Source organism: Dermacentor albipictus, chromosome 9 (assembly GCF_038994185.2).
Source record: "Dermacentor albipictus isolate Rhodes 1998 colony chromosome 9, USDA_Dalb.pri_finalv2, whole genome shotgun sequence".
Classification (NCBI taxonomy): domain Eukaryota; kingdom Metazoa; phylum Arthropoda; class Arachnida; order Ixodida; family Ixodidae; genus Dermacentor; species Dermacentor albipictus.
Window position 1 is genome coordinate 69,578,573 of NC_091829.1, and position 22,646 is coordinate 69,601,218.

Here is a 22,646-nt window from a genome sequence, read left to right on the forward strand (position 1 = left end):
GTGTACTCACGAGAAGAAGAAAAAAATGCACTCCATGCGTTTGGCTTGCTCTGCCAGCCGTCATTTTAGTTTTGGTGTCCCAAACTGTTACAGCAGTAACCGGCTGTTTATTGACCTGTTGTCATCTTGCAGCAAATGCGGTTTGAAAAAAAAATTTTTTCTTCTCGCGGATAATTTCTCCCGCATAATAATCATACCCCTGAATTCACGTCAATTATTTTGAAAGAGAAAGTGCGATCATTATGCGAGTAAATATGGTAATACAAGTGCAAGCTAGTCTCCTTTGACCAATGGCTGCAGCAACCTCTAAACAATGCTGCAAGTTGTAGCAGCCCAGGTAGTCAAATCCCCTGACACTTTGTTCAACAAGATGTTATGAACGTTCTTGTTTTTGCATGAGTGTCCTTGCTGAAATGGGAAAAAAAAGGAAAGCTATATACGTTAATGGTTGGTGCTTCCAGTGCCTTGACATTTGCAGCTTAGTAGAACGTGGTCATTGAAATTTCAAGTTTTTCTCCTTCAATTGAACTACAGTAGGTGGTACAAGGTGACGTCATCAGTGCCTTCGTGTCTCCGTTATTCCATAGAATAGTACTTGGGCTTACTTGCCGATACGCTGTCATGATCTCCGATAGTTTGCGTGAACAGAACACGAAGTTGTGAGAGGTGTTTGTGTTCAATGAAGCCTTTGGAAAAGGTCCAAGCACGTGTCTTAATTAAACACATGAAATGCTCACTGCGCTGAAAACTTATACAGCGTACGTATGCAGAAGTGTATGAATGTACCCATCTGTTGAATGCTGTTGTGCCGTCTTTAGGCACAGCTGTCTCCTCAAAAATAATGGGGTGCGGGAGGGATCAAAAGAGCCCAGCGAGGGCGTGCTGCATCGGTGTAGGACACTCACCGCACTTGGGGATGTTGCAGATCTCCTTTTTGACGACGGCGCCCGAGGTGAAGCACCAGGGCTGGCTCTCCATGCCACCCGGGTTACGGCAATAGTTGTGGCCGCCGACAATCTCCGGGTACTCAGCGATGCGCGAGAACAGGATCTGGTGCGTCCATGGCTGGCATGGCAGCCCCGAGACCGTCTCGGCCACCACGCCGCGGTAGTCTTCGCCGCCGTGCACGTAGCAGCCTTCCTCTGCGATTAATCGAGTGGCCGGTCAGCAGCACATTGTGCTTGACACCATCACGCTTGCAAGGGAGAAAAAAGGTAGGAATTGGCACTTACTACGAACAACTGCTGGACACTTTTCAATGTGACGCAGCTGCATTAATTATCGTTCATCTGATGCTGCATTTTGACGGGCACTAATATATCAGTAATGAAGTGTTTTTGCATTACGGCGCCATATAATTCAGCTATGGATTTCGAGAGCCCAACCGGTTACCAAATGTAATGCCACCAACACTGAGCTACCTCAACGGCTGCTGCGATGCGACCTGCCACGACAGCGCGGTGGACGGCATATTGCGGCTGCACACGAGGTTGCGGGCTTGATCCCGGCCGCGGCGGCCCCATTCTACAAGTACACCCATGTACCGTGCATTGGGTGCACATTGAAGAACCGCAGATGACCTTAAAATTTGAAAGAATGTACTTAAAATTATTTCCAGAGCCATTGCCTCTACGGCAGCCCTCGTTACCCACATACTGTGCAGCTTCGGTATAGTTTCAGAACGCGAAACCCCACAACTCGATTTTTACCTGCAGTTACGAGTGTGATCGAGTAGGGAATGGCAGAGTACCTTCCGCTATGCAGCGCCCGTCCGCGCATGTGCAAAAAACGTACCTTTGTTAACGTCGTCGGTCTCGCGATGGGGCACTCCCAGGCGCAGGCAGGACTGGGCCTCGGGTGACCCGATGGGCGGCAGGTCCTCGCACACGGGCAGGATGTTCTGCTGGCCAATGAGCGGGTGCCGCTTGGCGATCGAGTACTCCATGCGGCACAGGCTCTGCTCGAGGAGCTCGCACTCGTCGCGGCACACCGATCGGGGCTCGGGCGGACGGTCGGGCAGCCCGCCCGGCGCCGGTTCACACGGCGGGAACACGAAGAAGCACAGAGACGGGATGGCGTACTTGTGGCACGTGGCCGATACGTCCTGCGGAGTAGCGTCCACAAAACAGGACCGGATTAAAGAGAGGGTGGGGTTTGCTGTCCTAGCCAATGTGCTGGGGGGGGTCAATCACATAGCGCCGAACCTGTTACAGTCGGTGGTTCATGCGAGGGAGGCAGGGGGTCAAACACATCGCGCCGAACCAGTTATAGTCGGTGGTTCATGCGAGTACTGTAGTTCTACACCAGTGAAGGAGTACGGACATGTATTTTCTAAGTTGCTGAAACATTGCCACACGCTTCAGATGCGTAAAATTAAAGGACGACACTTGGCTGGTACGAAAGTTTGGAAAGCAGTAACGAAGATGTCGAAATTTGATTCTAAAGCTGGAGAGTCACACGACGGGTCGGATCGCCAATTCAGTCCGCGAACAAACATGGCGAAGTGCCGACCAGTCATCTACCTCGCTCACAGGGACGACGCTGACAAGCTGCTAGCAGCGTTGTTCAGTGCAGCACCGGCACATCATTCTCGCCTGCAGTCTGATTTAGCGATCCATCCCCATTCCATTGTGTGGACCCAGCTTTCTAAAGGTATCCAAAGAATCTGACCTGGCGTCATCGACATTGCCGTGATGTCATGACACAGAGTGAAATTTGCCGACGTCGTGCTTAGCGTTGTTGCTTAGCAACAACGCTAAGCATGATGACGTTGCTTATAAGAGAGAAATATATTAAACGAAAGTATGATGACGTTGCTTATAAAAGATTGATATATATAAATGAGAGTGGTGCACACGTTTCTTTTGGCTGCCCTTGCCGTGTCTGCCGCAACGATCGCATGAGCAGAGCGAGCCAGTGTATTATGATGTCATATGATGCATCCACCTCTTGGGTACCGAATCTGGTTCATAGAAACAAGCATTATAGGAAGTTATTTAGGGCGCTCAGCTGCTTATTTGCATGTTCTTGGTTTAGAGCGCAAAGGGACACAGATGAAGACTGTGTCACCCAACTGTCCATCCTTTTGCTTATTTGCAGTATTTTGTTCATGGTTCAGCGGTTTCCGACCTTCGTTTGACACAAAATAGTATGTCATGTCCATACTGTTTTAAAGTTGACATGTTTTCTGGGGAATGTGTAGGTATATGAACTCCTATCAGACCAAAATGCCGTAGGGTCGCCGACCGCATTTGCTGACATAGTGGAGTGGATTCAGTGAAGCCTTTGGAAAAAAGGGGCAAGTGTGCCCCTTGAACACGTTGAATGCAAGCCGCACTGAAAACTTTTACAGCGCGTATACGCATGAAGACGTCAAATGCAAGGCGCGTTAAAGACGTCTATGCTATAGTTCTAGCTTCGTACTTTTTTGGGTGAAGCGACAGTCAGCCAGCACTGTTGTTGCTGTAATCGGCTCACCTGCGAGGTGGCGATGACGGTGAATGCGGCGGCCAGCTTCTCTTCCATGGCGGCTAGCGTGGCCGGTGGCGGTCGGACGAAGACGCTGCGGTTGCCCAGGTACTGGCCGCACGTCACCCCTTGGTAGATCTGGCAGCTGCCTGAACTGGAAGACGTGACCAGAGGCGGTCCTACGATGGGCAGCTCATTGCCAGGACTCGCCACTGGACTGCGTAGAGAAAAATAAAAGAAAATAATATGACGGGCGCAGTGAAGTGGTGCTTCCATTTGGAGAAAGTTGGCACCGTCAACCTTGAAGTCGGGTTGTGCTATGAGTGTGCACACTTTTTTTTTTTTCTTAAAATAATGGCGTGTTGCGACTTGGGAGACGAGGGGACGGGAGTCTTTCAGTGGGCGAAGATATGAAGAAAACTTTATACAGTATTCACGAGATATGGCAGGGAAATGGCATGCATAGTAGAAATTTATATAGCTGCCTAATAGCGACCAAATAGCTTTCGGAGACACCTCCCCCACCCAATCCCCACGCCACACCGACTTCGTCGAGTGGTGGCTTGCCGGTCCATCCTTGCGCAAAACAATGCGGGAATGTCACCCTCATCGCTTTCCGTCTCATTAGGAAACGACGAGTCCTTGAACACTGGCACCCCTTCACCTTTTCACACAGAGAAAGCCAACTCCGAGTCATTAGCGCTGGGTGCCGGCTGGGTCCTTCACCCTGTCTTGCGTAATAGGGGAGCGCACCTCAGAGAAATTAAGCAAGACTTGAGAGCGGGCTAGTCTCTATTGCGTGACTAATGTATTCAATGACGTGTCCTGTCGCCTCCTTTGAGGTTGAGGTTCATTAGACCTCAGAGGAACACACGCAAGCTCAAGTCGCCGCGTTGCAAGCTCGAAGGTGTGTGGCACTACAGCCAACATGCAGGACGAGTGAAAAAAAGTAATCTTGAGAAGCTGGCTTAACTGTGCACGGGCTCGAAATGCTCGACGTAGTCCTGATTTTTATTATCGTCATCGGCAAGGTATGTAGTTTATGTACCAATATGTGTGAATAATGTTCCCGAGCCATAGGCTCATTTGAAACTCGTTCCCTCCTCTTTGTGCAGGATAGCCAACAGGAGAAAGCATAGCAGGCTCTCTTGCCATTCCTCCTTCCGCATTCTATGTCTCCTGTAGTTTAGGAAAGAAAAGAGAAAAAAAATTGAGCTGTGTTCAAGATTTTTGTATTCTGGAGGGGTATTCAAGAATGCCTGACGTTCCTCATTAATGTTGGTGCAAATGCTGTGCTCGAAAACTAATTTTCATGCATTAACCCAACAATCTTGCACATGAGAAATTTTATGCCTGAAGCAAGTTATATAAATCGTCACGCTGCTTCGGCAAATCTGAAAGCAAATGACGTAATTATAACCGTGTTTCAGAGACATGGATGAATATATATAGGCGGCTTGAGTGCACAAATATCTGTACCTGAAAAACGTGGACACAATCTGAAGGATGAGGTCAAGAAAGTTGGCTACGAAGTACAGCGAAATTGAAAGTGTAAACAAGCAATTGCAGGGGTCACCGAAAAGAAAGTGAGAGAAATGGAGAGAGCAAGTCGAATGCAAAAGACCGATGAAAAAAAAAAAGAACACCAAGGAGATTCGCAAGCATGCCAAGAAATAAATCGGGAGGGAAAGCCTGCACAACAGGCAAAGGACGGTGCCTTGCTTCTTGAGGCCCGAGCTGGCTGCCTGAGGACGATAACTTACAGGAGTAACTGTTCGCAACAGTATGAGGCACGTGCCTGCTGCAGCAAAAGTTCGGAGAGAACTCAGCACATCGTAATATGGAATGCGAAGATATTCATCCAGCAAGGTCCGTAGGGTACGTCCACATTTTAGAAGCACTGGGATCCAAAGCAGATGGAAGCGTTAACCGGTCAGCAGTCAAGACAAACAAGATACATTTAGGCTATTGGTGGGAAAAAAAAGCAAGCAAACTATCTGCAGATGCAAGGTGAATGTAGAACTTTTAAAGGGGTACTGAACCACCCCTCGGGTTTGGTGAAAAAACATAGGCTGTGGATAGTATATGCAGCTGTGAACATCTTAGGCAAGTTTTGCAGTGGTGCACGGCGCGTGGAGCTTGCAAGCAGAGCGCGAAGCCACCTTCCTCTCAAACGCTCCCTTTTCAAACAGAAACCTGCTTCTCACTCCTTTCTGGATGCTTTACTTTGTAATATGGCACATTCCCATACACTGCTGATGTTGAACAATGGCTGACATCACTCAAGAAGGGTGTTTGGATCAGTGTGCTTCTGCCTACTGGTACTGTATATATGTACTGATGAAATTCAATGAACATGCTGAAGTAAGCGAAAAAATGTTTTTAGTATTTCGATAAGAATTATGTATTTCCAGAAGAAGCCAAATGTCGTCTGCTCACACGCCATCCACGTAGGAATTAAAACTTTGACCAACCTGCTTATCGGTGTCGTAGCCGTCGGGTCTTGCTGATTTTGACTAGTGTTGAACACTCTACGCTACTAGCCTCAAACCACACGAAACTTAAGGTCAGACCACATGCATGCTTGCCAGCGTGCTCACTCCTGGTTAGATGCCAATTGGCAGACTTCGCTTTTATTTGAGCTATTGACAGCACTTCAAAAATGTGCGAGTTAGATGTGGTAATTATCCGTTGGTCAAGCTCAAGAGCACACGCTCAAGACCTGTCGCGCACAAAGCGAACGCTACACATATGCACTACAGTTGATTGTAGCTGTTGTCTGCTTCGCATGGCCTCCGAGATCACCCCCGTGCGCGTTGGGGGTGATCTCAAAGGCCATGTACTACGTAGCGTAGATACCACGGCGAGTCCGCCGGCTGAGTGCATGCACTGTGGGTCGCTGAGGACAACCGTGTCTGGCTCACGTTCAGCGCCTTGCAGACTCCAAAGTGGAAAGTAGTGACGTCTACGTGAACATCCAAAATCAAGTTTGAACTGTGCGCCACGGCGGCATTCAGCAGGCAGGGCGTTGCTGGGCACGCTCCTCCGTCGTAGCCTTCGCAGCGCAAGGCATTGAAGAAGGAGCGGAAACACTGCGAATGTAAGAACTTTGAAACTCACGAAGTCAGTGGTTGATTGCCAATAACTCCGCTTCTGCTAAATGCATTGAAGTAATTTTTGTGGCAAAGTATTTCTGGGATAGCTTGTCTTCAGATAGATTTTTCCACTTTGGGAAAAAAAAAAAGTGGTTCAGGGCCCCTTTAAAGAAGAGTGGCAAAGTGCTAGACTGCTATGGGTGCATATAATACTGATTATCACTAAAGCAGGCTAGGTACTATTTTTCGCAGCCCCCTTCCCCCTCCCTCCCTCCATTTCGAAGGGGATGCTTATAGAGCAGCAGCAGCAGCCGGAAAATACGCGTTCCCGTAATCGATAGCGTGTGTGAAAGTTAATACGACACGGTTCTGCCATATTCGTGTAAACGCGGTTAGCGTTCGCCCTTCGGGGTTCCGTGCCCCTTGTAAACAGTTCCTCCTCGCGAAGCTTTGTCAGAAAAAGAGGAGCCGCAGATGCGGGGGAACGCTACGATCGCGTGAGTTGTTCGCGTCACGGTGTTGACCCGGTGGCCGTGTAGGGTCACCCTCCTCCCGGCAGCAGATGTTTTCTCCTCCTCCTTCCCTCCCCTCGAAGGCGTTGTCTAATCTGCGCGACGCGAGCAGCTGTTGTAAGGGGGGCGCACGCGTTGGGCAACATCCGTGCCGGGGGTTCCGGTCGGTCGAACGCCGGGAGTACGTTGAACGCATTTTCAAGAGATTCGATACGCGCGCACGTCGCTTGAATAGCGGCGTGCGCAAGAGATATTAGACAGTTTTAGTTACACGTACGCAAACGTGAAAAGCCTACGTACCTTACGTGCACGCCATCTGAAAGGCTTTGAGCTACATGTACGCGACGCACGCCAAGAGGGACCCCGTAGCTCCATCTAACGGTAAATGTGAGCACGGCGGTAGCCAATTCAATCCTGTCGCCGTGTTTCGTGATCTTGCGGAACTCCCGCGCGAAGCTGTCTACGTGCGCAAGTAACGCACGCAAAGAATTGAACCTCACGTACGTCCGTGAGACGCGCGCGTGCCCGCTACGTTCTACGCATGCGCACTGCTCACACGTAGAAGCTCTACGTACGTGTAACTAAAACTGTCTATTTTGATTCACGGATGAAGCTTACACGTTATGCTGCTTCGGATAAATTCGGCGAGTGAACCGGGACTAGCCGTCGCAACGTTCGTTTGCTTCCCCGAATCATATACGTATTTTAAAAGCCTATCAGAAACGTCAAGGTCGTGTGTCCAGCCAGGCATGTATTTGACCCTACGCTTTTTCGTCGGCCGATGTCCGTAGACTACCACCATTCCGGGTGTATGCGGACCACAAAGTAGAGACGAAAAGAAGAAAAAAGAAATACTTGTTAATTAGTGGTCTGCTTGAGTTTAATTGTCCCAATTTATCATTATTACTTTGTTTGGGGGGGGGGGATTGATGCAGAAGAAATTATTTTTCACTTTAGTGTCCCTTTAACACGAACCGATAAATCCGGGATGGATTCGGCTTGTATAGCCGAATTCCTTTCGCCGCGTTCACGTAAACGTGAGCGAATGCTCAACCATTTGCAGGCGCGCTGATTCCGGCCCATCGAGTCCCAACTATAGATTCCAGCCGACCGGCTTTACGAAATGCACGTAAAAACCCGGTCGAGTCGGTTTCGATTTGGAAACTTTAGGGAACGTGTCACCCCATTCCGGGTGCGTCGTGCCATTCGTCCGCTGCTGCGTGGTGCCACTCGCACGTGAACCAGACACGACCGCGTCGAGTCGGCTGGCTTGTCGGGTCTGGTAACGTTGTGGTCACCCGCCGTGGTATATAGTTCAGCGTGGTACTGCTGAGTTTGATGTCGCAGGTTCGATGCCGACCGCGGCAGCCGCATTTCGATGGTCGCGGGGGAAAACAGGACAAGAAGAAAAAAAAGGTAAAGGGAAAGCTCGTGTACTTAGATTTAGATGCACGTTAAAGAACCGCGGGCGGTCAAAATTGATCCGAAGTTCCCCCGTAACCAGGTCACCATTTTGACACGTAAAACTCGGTAATTTAGGCGATGAACTTAATGAGAGCAGCATTCCGGGCAAGTTGGTAATCCATTGCGCTTAAATGATATTGCGCGACATAAAAAACGACACGGACGTGAGAGAAGACGACACACCAAGCGCTTGGTGTGCCGTCTTCTCTCACGTCCGTGTCGTTTTTATGTCGCGCAATATCTTTTAAGCAATTTAGGCGAGTTTAATTTGGGCTTGTCGGGTCGAATTCTTTTCACTAAACGCAGGCAATCGGGCTCCAGCGAAATACGGTGGGAGAGGGGAATGTGGAAAGTGTTGACTCGAGCTCGATCCGCTAGTGGAGAAGTATTACATGTATTATAAACGACGCATGCCTTTGCTCTCAATCGACCCTTGCCGTCGGAGGAGCGCTCTCTGCAGACACGAGAGGCGCGAAATCCGAAATTCCCGGTTTCGCCGCTCGTCCGAAGGAAAGCAGCTGTCAACGACAAACAAAAGAAAGGCTCGCACACCTTAGCTACAGTGAGTCAGAGCCGGTGAGCGCCCGCAGACGCAGCCAAGCACACGCGGCGCTCGGAAAAGCGAGCGCATCTTCCGGCGAGAGGGGGACTCGATCAATGCCATTGTGTGTGACTCGCCTCCATTCTTGGAATGCCCGCCGCGACAAGTACACCCATTCCCGCTACGCGTTTCTTTCTTTTTCCCGTGACGCGTATCCTCGCTAATCCACGAAAAGAGAAGTGCGCCGCAAAGAGCTATAGATGATGTTCACTGAGCGCTGAAGTAGTGTCCCGTATATATATAAAATTATAGCGCTTGGATTGCGCACGCGCGCTGTTGCACGCGTTTTTAAAACTATATATATATATATATATATACACACACAATAAAGTTTTATCTCTCTCTGTGTCTCGCAGCATGAGCCGAAATGATATATACATTTCGGCTCATGCTGCGAGACAGAGAGAGATAAAACTTTATTGTGTCCTTGATGGGGTGATGGGGTCCAAGGGTGGCGGGGGGTTGGCTGCGTTTGAGTGTTTGTTCGGGCTGTATATAAATTTCCACGTTCAAAAATGTTCAGATTCTATTAGTTTGGAACGGGCTGTTTCGCGCGAACTGCGTGCGCGTCCTCCTCCCCTGCCTTGTCTTTTCTCAGCGCGCATTTGCCGTGATTCGCGTGTTCTCTGACGTGTTCTTCGTTATCGCGCACCCCTGCTTTTTCATATTTTGGTGTCGACATTGGTCAAGCGAATCAACGTCGTAACGCGCGCAGGAAACGTTCACGTCGTCAAATAGTCGCCGTGACTTATAAAATTGGTTTGGTCTCACTTAAAAGTCAACGACCTCTGTAGTCTGTGCTCATTCGAGCAGTTAGTGTTAAGAGAAACGCACGGTGTAGTCCACCGAGGCATGAGTTGTGTAGTGAGTGTTTCCTCCCGGTAAGTCGCCACGGTAGCTTAGTGGCTACGACACTGCGCTGCTAACCTTGAAGGCTGCGGGTTCCATCTCATGGCCTCGACCGCCGCATTTCGATGGGGAGGGGCGGGAGGACGGAATGCAATATCGCTCGTGTACTTTAGACCCATAAGCGCACGTTAAAAACCCCCATGGGCTCAAAAAGATGAATCCGGAGTCCTCCACAATCAGATCGTGGTTATATGGCGGCTAAAAAAGCCCCCAGAATATAATTTTATTGCTTCCCAGTAATCACAGTTCCCGTCGGAAGGCCAGCCTTGTGCCCTTCATTCTCTTTGACGTCGCGTCGTAGTATTGTTTTCTTTGAATATTTGGGCTATAAAAATCGGGACGACATACTGTCCCTCAGACTTGGCTGAAATCAGGATTACTGGTAGATCAGTGAGGCTCCGTACCATGTGTATGCTCCGTCTGAATCTTTCGAAGCGAAGTTTCCTTTGGTTTGTTTGTACTTTTTTCCCCTTATTCTCTTTCTTGGTTATGCGAAATGACGTATAAAGCGAAGGATTGATTATGCCCTGGCGCCCGAATTCCTTTCATTCGAAGAACACTTCCAAAAGAGACACCGCTCGCTACAACGAATTCGCCTGTACAACGAAGAAATTTATTGGCGCGCCGCGACGGCTGACTCGTTGCTTTGCGACGAACGCGCCACCTGCTATCCGCACTGCGCGCTAATGGCAGCGCTGTAGCGCGACACGCTTGACGAGCCTCGTGACATTGTCACCGAGCGTTATGTACACCCTTCCTGCGCTGCTGCTACAGAAATCACTCAACTCGTATATATATACGCAGCCCGTTGTAACGCAGCACTGGGTGTCGGTGCGCCCGACGAATGCGCCGCACTTGATAACGTGGCGATGTTATTTCAACTGACGACGTCTTCAGAAGTCTTCTCGGGAGCAAAGGACGCGAACGTCAACGAAGTGCCTTTAAACGGACCAAGGCTTTTGACAGCAAGGAGGAAAGCTATGTGGCTGCATTATATAGACATTCTGCCGCGCAAATTTGGCGTCGCTCCCACGTAATTCGCCGCAGAGCATGCGCCGTAAACCTCGGAGTATAGTGAGGTCGGCTGCAGTCGCACATTTCGTTAGCCAAAGTGGGCGCAGAAAAAAAAAAACGACTTATTTCATCAAGTTTCTTTGGAATTCATGCTAAACGCTTTCTCTTGTTGAACGTGTCCAACCTGCTCTATTGTGAGCGCCACGGTGCAGGTCACCTCACGATGAGGTGACCTGCACAGCGAAGTGTTTTGCAGGCCTCAAGCACTTAGTTATAAAGGCGTTTTACTGTATATCGGCGCATATATAAACGAAGATTATATCTGCTCGGAATGCTAGTGTAACCCTTGTATGATGACCGACGATTTAGTAACAGTAAGTGCACCTTTGGGGGTGTATTCTGTAAGAGTCCACCTAGTGGACTGTGCGTTTCGGCTTCTGCTGATTGGATGCGGCTGCACGAGGGAGGAGGAGACGAGCGGCCTTAGCCTATCAGCAGTGGCCGAAATGGACAGTCCACTGGGTGTACTCTTACAGAATATTTCCCCCCCGGTCGGCGTAGCAAAAGATACCTACATAAACCCTATGTTGCTCCAAAGCACATCGACCTCTTCGCGGAATAGCCCATTGTATTCAACGCATTCTTTGATTTAGCCATTCGGTATGTCAAGGCGGGTGAGTGCTCGTACGTGGCCAGTCTTCCGAAATGGGCCATATTCACACTATCAATCAGGTGATAGAGAAATGTGCGGAATATAACCAACCTTTATATATAGCTTTCATTGATTACGAGAAACCGTTTGATTCAGTCGAAACCTCAGCAGTCATGGAGGCATTGCGGAATCAGGGTGTAGACGAGCCGTATGTAAAAATACTGAAAGATATCTATAGCGACTCCACAGCCACCGTAGTCCTCCATAAAGATAGCAACAAAATCCCAATAAAGAAAGGCGTCAGGCAGGGAGATACGATCTCTCCAATGCTATTCACAGCGTGTTTACAGGAGTTATTCAGAGACCTGGATTGGCAAGAATTGGGAATAAGAGTCAATGGAGAATACCTTAGTAACTCGCGATTCGCTGATGATATTGCCTTGCTTAGTAACTCAGGGGACCAATTGCAATGCATGCTCACTGACCTGGCATCTTCCATTGTGACATAAAATGTACTTACCTTTACATCTATAATTGGGTATATGTGTCGTGTCTCTTCTGATTTTTTTTTTTTTTTGCATATACAGTTGTCACCACCATTTTTCTCTCGACAAGCACCAATATTACAACGCCTTCGTCCTCCCAATATCGCTGCGTGGACGCATTACACTGTGTATCCGCCTAGCTTGGTGTTATACATTTCTACATAGCCTATGAACGATGTAGTGTTTAAATACGAAAAACAAAAAAGAAGGCATGAGAGTGCAATTGAGAATTCGCCTTGTGATAGTATCGGTATCCTTGCTTATCGCTCGTGGTCTCTGGAGCCATTTCCGGCCGCGATGAACGAACTAGCCCAACGTGTTTTTATGGGGACGAAATTTTTTACTGTTGTGGTGGATAAGGTTTACTCGCTGCGTGTCATGAAAAAGTAAACACCATTGTACGCTTCGTCGTTGGTTATGCACACCGCAGGACTGAAGCTTCGCTTCACGTAGTTTTACAACATGTATTTTGGATATGCACAATTGTCGTACCGATTCTTACCCGCCGCAGTAGCTTAGTGGCTATGACGTTGCGGTTAAAGAACCCCGGTTGGTTAAAATTAATCCGGAGCATCCCACTAAGGCGTGCCTCATAATCATAGCGTGGTTTTGGCATGTGAAGACCCAGAATTTAATACATCTTTTTTTTTAACGCGAGAGCGTTAAGGACCTCGTGTCGTAGAAAATTCGGCGTCGGCGGAGTTGTCCGTGAGCGACAATTGCCGCGCATATTTAGGCATGTGACATGCGGTACATGCGGGTTATATTTCCAGACGAATCTAATCGTTACAGTTGCTCATAACTTGTTTTCCATTATTGACAAAGTTATTCCCAGGAATTTTGAGAATGGCAGCCCACAAGAAATGTCATGAAACAAAAAAACCGACAGCGCGCGCCTTTTGTGTTAAGTTTACTAAGACTTGCCGCCGTATTCAGAACTGTATCTTGACCCGCCGTGGTTGCTCAGTGGCTATGGTGTTGGGCTGCTGCTCACCCCAGATAAAAGCACCGGACCTAAACTCTTGCTGCGCAACTGAAAACCTGATTTTTCACTAAATGTGATAGCATTGTAGTGCTACACCGTTACGGTGCAGTACGCTGTGCAAAAAAAAAAAAACAGCAGCACCGCGTTAATATATTTAATAAGGTTGTCGCCGTGCAGACCGAATCGTATCTGCGGCAGGTGATCATGCATTTGAAAACTGCAGAAAACACCCCTACACCTTTCACCCTTGAGCCTGGTGACACATATCGTGGCATGCACATAAAGCTTGACAGGTGTCGCCCGGGCGTTTCAGTTTACCAGCAGCTTATGCCTGTATGCTCGCTGACAAGTCTCTGTGACAATGAAGGCAAACCTATATCGGCGCGCAGCTCCTGCAGCTACATGTGTCACTGCGTGTATGTCGGTAGCGTTTGACAGTGCTCTTGGTTTCTATGAACAGACACTGAATCAGCGTCGCTAATTCCACGTGCGACGCTTTCCCGTTTACCCAGACGCGGAAGGGAGAAGCTGGGAAATCGGTGAAATTTAACACTTAGTGGTGTATTTTGTCCTTGCTGTTGTGAATGAGGCGTTAATGTTTTTTGTTCCTCAGCTTAAACTAACGCGGATAAGAATACGGAACCTTTTTTTTTTTTTTCAGGCGCGCTCTTGCGTGCGCGCGCTTTGTCTTTGAAACTTCTTCCCCTTCATTAGTATGGATAAGGCAACACTCCTTCAACACAGGGAGTATAGCTAAGGCAACACTCCTTCAACACGGGGAATATAGCTAAGGCAACACCCCTTCAACACCGGGTGTACAGCTAAGGCAACACTCCTTCAACACGGGGAGTATAACAATAAGAAGGCTCCTTCTCCTACTCCCTTTACGCATTTCTCCTAAGAGAGAATACCGAACACTGAGCAATGTACGTGTGCCTGCCAGGTTCCCAGGGATTAATTTATTCACAGCCCGCAAGCTTTTCCCGAGACACGCATATACGAGAACATTGTACAATGCCACCGAACTCTCTCTCTCTATCCCCACTTCGTCGTACACTACGACGCTCCATGGAAGCTCAGGGACTCCTATCTAAATACATGGGAAGGAGGAAATCGTTTTTTCTCGGCAACCACTGCACAGTATTTTGATTAGGCTTTCAGCATTTAAAAGAAAAAGTCAGTCTAGTGACTGTCTGAATCGGATTTTTTTTATTTAGGCTGTCAACCTTTAAAGCGAGAACATTTAAGTTACAGAATTGAAAACACAAACGAAAAAAAAGAAGAAACGTAATGTATCAAATTTAGAACTCTAAAATCGATGTCACAATTCTGTGTAGTGTAACGATACATTGAAAACGTGCAAAATTGATGTATTATATACCACTTCGAAGCATACCACTGATCTGTTAGCGTAGAACATTTTCGAAACCCTCGTAAACATTGCTGCAAGTTCGTGTAAGTTATTTCATATGTCAAATTTTTCGGGCTTAGATATTCCAAGAGATGAAGTTTATAGAAGTGCGATATCTTTTTTTAGTGCACAGTTCGAAATGGGGGGGGGGGTGCAAACGTCGTGCTTAATTTCTTTTTAAATCTTACCATCTCGGGATTTTTCGGGAAGAATATTACAAGCTCTAATTGAAGCTTTTCTCGTTAGAATCACTGTAGTTTAACTGTCTCTCTCTCTCTCTCTCTCAGATGGGACAAGCCTCATTCAAATCGGGCGAGCGGTTGTCTCATAAAAGCATTTGAATAGGAAAATCGGAGTTGACGCCGAGCTAAAGCTTCCTCTATTAGCCTTTAAATCGCCTATGCAGCATATCTGGCTTTGTTGTATTTGTTGCTCGGCTACGCACCGCTGCTACAAAACTAGAACGCGTCTCTGTTAACTGCTGCTCTTACATTAGACTCGGGCATGGATTCATAACTCGAAATCTTCGAGCGAGGACAAACAGTATTTATTTATTACGAAAATGTTTTTTTTTTTTCATAGTGAAGCTACGCTGTGTTCGTAATGCTTAAATTATATGTCCGATCAGAAAGCCATGCGCGAATACTCTTTTTTCTTGCTGTTTAGGGTTCTGTTAACCACAAGGTAAAGCGCTCATTAATATTATTTAAGGGGAAGTTTTTGGCGCACGAACACACACACACACACACACACACACACACATACAATAGCAGCTAAGGTTTCTGCTTCTGTAACATTGAAAGAAAAGCGGTAACTGAATCTCGCGCATCTCTGGTAACTTCTTGCATAACTCAACTGGAGACCCATCTGTCTTTGTTATACGCACTTACCGAGCGCGTCAAAACTATCCGCTGTTTTGGCGCGAAGGCAAACACGCAACGTGAAACACTGCAACTACAAAGGCTGCGGTGTAAACTTTCTGTACATATATCTTCAAAGGATGCCGCGTTTCGCTGACTGAGAACATTTGCCTGCGGATCGATATCTCGCCGGCGTCGAGGCCGAACACACTAGGGGCGTGCCCGAAACTCGCAACCACTTAGCGACAAACAAAACAAAAACGATAAAGCGCCTGTAAAGGCGACTTCTCCGCTCGGCGCCCGGGGCAGCTCATAAAGCGATGGGCGTGTTTCCGGGAAGCTATAAAGGCAGCCTACAAATTGAAACGTGGCGCATATCGCTGGCGTGTTATTACTGTGCAGTACGTGAGAGGCTTTTAAACTCGTCCGATTCGCACAGACACTATAGTGTATACGAGTGCATATATGTGAGTGTACAAAATGCGATGTGCCGCGCGAAATTGAGCATACTGCTTAGCAGCTTTCTCGCAGGTTCGCTTGTAGACTTAGCCGATTTAAAGCAAGCGAAGTTTATTCGCTGTACTTACTCGTTCTGCGCTGCGCGGAATTCGAAGCAAACTAGTGGCATTCACTATACCCAACTGCTCAGCTCGGCGTTCGGTTGCTGAGAAAGCGCAGAAAGTCAGAATTGCATGGTGTTCATTCAACATAGATAAAGTTGAGCGTGCGTGCGCGGACCACGCTTTTGAAACATTCCGACCAATGGCTATTTACAAACGAGTAGATCATTAACAGCAGCAATTTCACGCTGCCAACGTAAAAACAAAAGCGCGGGCCGTACCGACGTCGACGTCATTTTCCGTGACCAACGCTTGCCCGGCCGTTATTTGCGGGACAACGTCGCACTTTAAACGCTCGCTCGCTCGCTCGCTCGCGCGGGTATCCGTTGTGTCATTTACCTGGCCTCCACCGTCACGTTGTCGGCGACGCCGACGTCGGAGCCCAGCGAGACGTTGTTGAGGGAGTGGCCACCGCCCGTGGTCGCGACTTCGGCGCCGGTCCGGGGCGCGGATTCCAGCAGGAGCGCGCACAGGGGCGCCCAACAGAGCACCGCCGCGAATACCGCGCGACGCCTCTGCCGCGCTCCACCACCACCCGAAACCGCCAGCGGAGCGCGTCGATCGGCGGGCCGAGAACGACGACAACGCCCGCAAGATCCCTCGGCCCCGTCAACGACTTCGGCGTCTTCGTCGCGAGCACGGCGTGAGCGACGGACCGGCACGCTGTCGCCGCCGCAACGACGACCACGCGCGACTGTCACAGCGGCACCGGCCATGGCTCCCAGCGTGGTCGTCGAGACACCGCCTCCTCCGGGGCCGCCCGCTACTGGAGCCGACGCCGCCGCCAACAACACGGCGGCGGCGAAACCGCGTAGTGCTGCATGAGTGTCCGATGACAAAGCGCCCGGCACGCAGGTTATGGCGGGCGCGGCAACCGTGGGCCAGTCTGGGTGGACTCGCTGGCCAGCGCTGGGGAGCAGTTGGTTCGTGCGGCCCCGTGTTGAACGCTCCAGTAGTCCGCCAAGCGCTGATGGACTCTCTCTCTCTCTCCTCCTCCGCGCTTCGGCTGAAGCCCCTCTCGTTTTCCTCGGTTCGTTCTCCTCTCTGTCAAACTGGTGAGGGTAGCCACTTCTACGCCTACTGTGCTGAGACGAGAAGTATTACTTCTCTCGCTCACATCTCGGCGGTTTCGTGCTTTTTCTTCATCCCACGCCCCCTTTGAGAAGATGCCGCCGCCGTCAGTGTTTTCATCGTGGGATCACTTTCTCTTCGTGAGGGGCGGGCGTGCCCGCTGAACCCTCCGCTGCCAACCCCAGCGAGCCTGGCGGTCCTTTCAAACGGCCGGCATTCCTCCCGCAGCAGCCGCCGCCGCTGCTTCGGAAGGGCGCGAAGGAAAGGGAAATCCAGCGGGGTTGCAATTTTTTTGCGAGCCCTCATCCTCCATCGCACGTGCTGCGATGATGCATCGTCGGGTGGCAGCGGTGGCCTGGAGCGGACGTGCTCCGATGCGAGAGGAATCGATGTGGCGACTTCCCAGGGTGCGCGAGTGATCGATCGTGCACCTCTCCAAGCAGTGCGCTGTGCGTTGTCCGTGCCCGTTTTATTGCCCTGTGTGTCGGTTTCAATAGCCGCCTATTAAGTGGACGTGTCGTGACATTTAGTACATCTGAAAGCCCCACACACTGTCGCTAGCGAGACGTTCCAAGAGTGTTCTAAAACCTACGGAGCAAGTTGGGAATGTCTCAGTGAGCCGGTTTTCATGCGCGGAAAAATGCGATAGCCTGATGTACGTGCCACGTGGGAGAACACCGTGGACGGGACACTCGGAGTGAACAGACGAAGCGCGGTGACTGCATGTGGACCAAATTTTTGTCGGCCGCAGGACAATATATAGGGGTAGTGGAACGAGTGAGTGGGATACAAGCATGTGAAATACAAAGCATGAAAAGCAAGAAATATAAGATTTAACAAAGTAACCTGGTAGCAATCATGAAAGTGAAAGAAGCGCGAATTCCTCCGAGAGCAGTGATACCGACGGCGTGCTCGCGCGTTTGTGACCTTTCCTGTCAGTGAAAAAAAAAAAAAAAAAAAAAAAAACCTCATTTACTTCGCCTACACATTGGCTCCGATTACGCCCCACAGTGTGTGTGTCGAATTGATGTACAATGCGCCGCAAATGCATCGGGAGCTACGCTCCCCTTCGCTAAATTGCCGTGTTCTCTGTAACGGTGATTGATATGTACACTGGCCAGTTCGGCCGGTGTATATAGCAGTGACCCATAAAAGAGGGATCTGATACACTACGTTGCGGCACCATTGAAGCAAAAATAAGATTCCTGTGTTTGTTGTCACACTTTCGCTGCCCGGTTTTCTCCCCGTTGGCCTTGGGGCGCATACTCGAGTACTTGCTTTTTTTTTTGCGGGAAAGAAAAAAAGCACAAGCAGAAAAAAAGCAGGTCTCGTGCCGTCCCTCTCTACTATCCATTATTTATTCGATGTGACACTTAGCACGATACCGAACCTTTATATGTTTCTTTTGGACGGGCCTCTTCAATTTTTGTCTGTTTGACGTCTGCGAATAGGCATTGATCAACGTCGGAAGAAAGCGAATTGTCGGTAAGCAGACAAGAAAAAAAGTACAGGCAGAATCTCACCTTGGAGCTATGTAACTCATGCGTAATCACTTCCTAAGACTGACGTGGTCTTTCGTATAATTGCGAGAACGACCGCGAAAGAATCGTGAAACGGAGAAGCGCGGTTGCAACACCGAACTGTTTAGTGAGACCTGCACGAGGCGAGTATATAGAAGCAACGTCCACTGGTGTTATAGAGAGCCCGCAGTGGATGTGGACGTGGGAGGAAATGACGAGGGAGATGTAGCAACTGAGGAAAATATATACATTTCTATTAGGTACACTGAACCACTATGAACCGCGATCAACCGTGCTCCGGCGGCTGCTACCTCTGGCGTGGCGGCGCGGCCTGCACCTTGAAAGCGATGCACCGACTGATGATAGCTTCGCGCGCTGTGTTCTCGCCGCTTGGCGTTGACGAGAGACGCGCGGGCCCGTATCTTGAAAGCGATCTGCGAAAGCCGCACAGTGCGACACGTGGCGAGATCTCCGTAAGCGCTGTGTTCTCGCCGCTTCCTTGTCGTTGAAGCGAGAGGCAGCACTCAGGCGAATTCGGTAGCTGCTTCGCAGTTGGATAAGCATGGAAATGCTTGCGCATTTGAGAAAAAAAAAGGTCAGAAATCGAGGAAGCCCATGTGATAAAATATATTAATGATGCTTTGCTGTCGCGCACACCTGTCATAGAAATTAACTAGACTGAGTAGACGCTGTCAAAAGAGCTCTTCGTTACAGCCCTGTACAGTGGCAAAACTTCAAGGCAGCGTCGCGCTTCGTCATTCGTTTTTTCCATCAATTATGGCTGTCTAAGCCTCCTGTCATTGTAAGAGTGTCTGTCCTGCTATTACAGAGGTATCTCATATAATACAGCCTAAATAATCAACACTCCTCTTTAGTGTCCTCTATGGGCCTCGGGAATGGGTCAAAATGACTTTCGCCCCTTTTGCTGCATCCTCATATCGTATCGACTGATTGACGTCACTATGCCTTGCAATAGCGTTCAGGTGCGCGGCACCTTCATTCCGCTTATTGCGCCACCCATAGCTGCAATGCGCCGTGAAACTCTGTTCTCTTTAAAAATTTAAAGCAAGAAAAATTACGAATGCGTTCTACGGAAGCAAACCACACGGTTCACAATGGATGAGCGTCTGATTCCAGCACGTGTCAAATTTGGAAAGCTCCGCGGCGCCCGATCTCAGAGGCAACAGAATTATGCACTGCGTGAAAAGCTTGCCCGCGCCGCGTAGAGTAGCCCAGCGGCCCCGATAATCTCCGAAGACAGCTGACGTGGGAGAAATATTATGCGAGCTGAGTTGGGAAATTGCTTTCCTACGTTACCGAACAATTAAGCCACTCACAGCAGTGACAAAGAGGCTTGACAAGGCAGGAAAGATGCAGAAACGACAGACGGCTGGCGACGCCGCCTTGAAGTTCCCGCACTAACTCGCTGTGACGTCACCGATTTTGACAACGTCAGCTCAGACAAAGTTAATTAAGTTTCCTATCGATAAAAGTGGACTACATTGTAAAAGAGTACGCATTTGGGCTGGTTGGTTCATGATTACGAGCATTAAAAAAATTACCGACGATTACGCTACTTCCTAATGCGAAATTTGAGCGCAGCAAATAAGCTGTTTCACCTTTTCGATAGATTGAGGCAAAGAAATCGAGCAACACATGTATGCGCTATCACAGAATTTTTTTTTTTATTTTTCACACGTATTCCTTTAACAAAGACTCCATTAACAGTTCTTGACAGTCATGAAGGAAGCTTTGTGGTCGGAGAAATAGACTGATATATGTTCGACTTGGTACACCAATGCTTGATTCTCAAAGACGAGATCTATACAAGTGCCTCGCGAGGTTGTCACAGCCGTGGGACGCGTTACGAGCGAGAGGAACGGGATGTTCTCCCGCATAAGTGTTAGGAAATTGCTGTTTGTCTTTATGTCAACATTAAAGTCCCCCACTACTAACATCAGTGTGGATCGATGGACGGTTAATGCGAGTTGCAGGAAGTGCACGACGTCTTTCGTGAGTGCGGTAGCGGACTCACGAAAGCGGTATCAGTCGGTCGCTGCTAGCGCTGGGGGGATGAAAGGGGGGCGGAGCTGGTTATGAGGCCGACGACAACGCGAAACCCAGGAACGGACGCCAAAGAGCCATTTGTGTAGCCAGCCCTCCTCCACAGTCTCTCCTCCTCCCTTCCATCATCCTCCCTCGCCCGGACAGCCGACAGCGCGCATGCGCGGCGGCGGAGCAGCGGCGCATGCGCGGCGGCGGAGCGCGGCGGCGGAGGCGAGCTGGTTACGAGGCCGACGACAACGCCGACAACGCCGACGCCGACGACGACGACGACGACGCGAAACCCAGGAACGGACGCCAAAGAGCTGCGCTCTAAAACAGCGCTAAACGACGGGACGAGTGAAGGGACACAGACAACAGCGCTGTTGTCTGTGTCCCTTCACTACATTGTGTTCTCAAGGAGCCAAAGGCTGAACTTGGGAGCTCTCGAGAACTGCTGCCGAGCCACAATTGGCCGAAAGGAGAAAAAAAAAGGAATGCTTTGCGTTCCGTGACGTCACACTGACGTACCGGCGCTGGTGTTATGGGGCGAAAGTAAAAAAAAAAAGTGCAACCATAATTTTCTCCTCGAGCTATCATTCCGCGAGATTAACGAAAATATACGCTGTTGGATGAGTACTTTATCAGTACATGCTAATTTCTGCTTATTATTAGCGTCTTTGTCAGCAACGGGAATAGTTGGCGATGTCTCCCCGCGATCCAATCACCTGTTGGCCCGCCGCGGTTGCTCGTGGGTTCGATTCCTGCCGCGCCGGCCGCGTTCCTTGAGGGGCGCACGAATACAGAAACGCTCGTTCACTCGTGTATTATGTGCACGTTGAATAACCCCAGGTAGTCAATATGAATCCGGAGTCTTTCCACTACAGCGTGCTTCGTAATCGGGTATAGTGGCTTTGGCACGTGGAACCCCAGATCATTTTTAATCATCTCCGCAGAGAACGGTCGCATTTGCTCTGCGAGTGGAACGATTAATGTAACTGGGCCAAATATTCGCTTTTGTTGCTCTTGACAGTGGCTGATTCGATGGGGAAAAAATGTTGCACAGAGCTGGTATTCTCTCTATGGCATTGGTGGCTTTCCAATTAGATGTGGTTTTACAGCTTCGGTCAGATTCTCTTTTTTTTTTTAGATGAAGTGACAAAATTAAAGCATATGAGGGATGCCAAGAAGTTAGATAGCGACCTTTGAGGTAACGCAATTTGAAGGATGACTGTCGGCGCGTTTATTACGAGTTTATTGCATTCCTAACTGTCACTTTTCGGATTTAATGTGAATGGTCAAAACGTTTGTCATGTGCGCAGGAGCTGACGCTGTATGGTACCGTGCCCTGGTGATGACCATCACAGGAAAGCAAATGTAAATTTGCAACGCGGCCTTCTACATATTGTGAACTAGGGGTGTGCGAGTAGCACTATTCAAGATCGAATCGGAATCCAGTAGTTTTCCAAGAATCAACAACCGATCTCGCCATTGAAATGAAACGGTGTTCACATCCTGGTATATCTACGACACGTCGCTAGACTGCACGCAAGAAGTGCTGTTAAGCAGACAATGAAATAGAGCATTAGGAGGAGCAAATAAGTAGTTTATTTGCATACTCAGGAGTCATTGGCGAGTGCGAAATTATTGCAGGTTAGACGGAAAATTCTGGCTCACTGAGCAACGTAGCAAGCTCCGCTTCGTAAATTCTCGTATTCTACGTGCGCTTTTGTAGCAATGCTATGCTTAATTGCACACAGCCGGCGATGAGATGTATGTTCGAAAACTATACGTGTTAGCGAATAGTGCCGGTTTGATCTGTTTGATTTGTAGAACGAGACGGATAGGCACTTTCCGATTCGTTGTTCGTTAAAGC

General features: G+C 49.1%; 2 protein-coding genes across 4 annotated transcripts in view; one reads left to right on the forward strand and one right to left on the reverse strand.

Annotated features, from left to right (window-relative positions):
- Trs31 (trafficking protein particle complex subunit 31) overlaps positions 1-22,140 on the forward strand; it is a 111,297-nt gene extending 89,157 nt beyond the window's left edge. Inside the window, exon 7 of the mRNA XM_065440378.2 lies at positions 22,093-22,140. Coding sequence (XP_065296450.1) covers positions 22,093-22,125 — 33 coding nt within the window. The 3' untranslated portion in view covers positions 22,126-22,140. The remainder of the gene's footprint in view (positions 1-22,092) is intronic.
- Positions 1-22,646, reverse strand: part of LOC135908571 (tyrosine-protein kinase transmembrane receptor Ror-like) — a 351,625-nt gene that overhangs the window by 33,667 nt on the left and 295,312 nt on the right. For 2 of the 3 annotated variants that reach the window (XM_065440375.2, XM_070526426.1), the window contains 3 exons: positions 3,478-3,685; positions 1,795-2,104; positions 906-1,142 (listed from right to left, as the gene is read on the reverse strand). In XM_065440375.2, the coding sequence (XP_065296447.1) occupies positions 906-1,142; positions 1,795-2,104; positions 3,478-3,685 (755 nt within the window). Of the gene's footprint in view, positions 1-905; positions 1,143-1,794; positions 2,105-3,477; positions 3,686-16,475; positions 18,052-22,646 lie in introns of those variants that run through there. The other variant, XM_065440376.2, reaches the window with a different exon arrangement.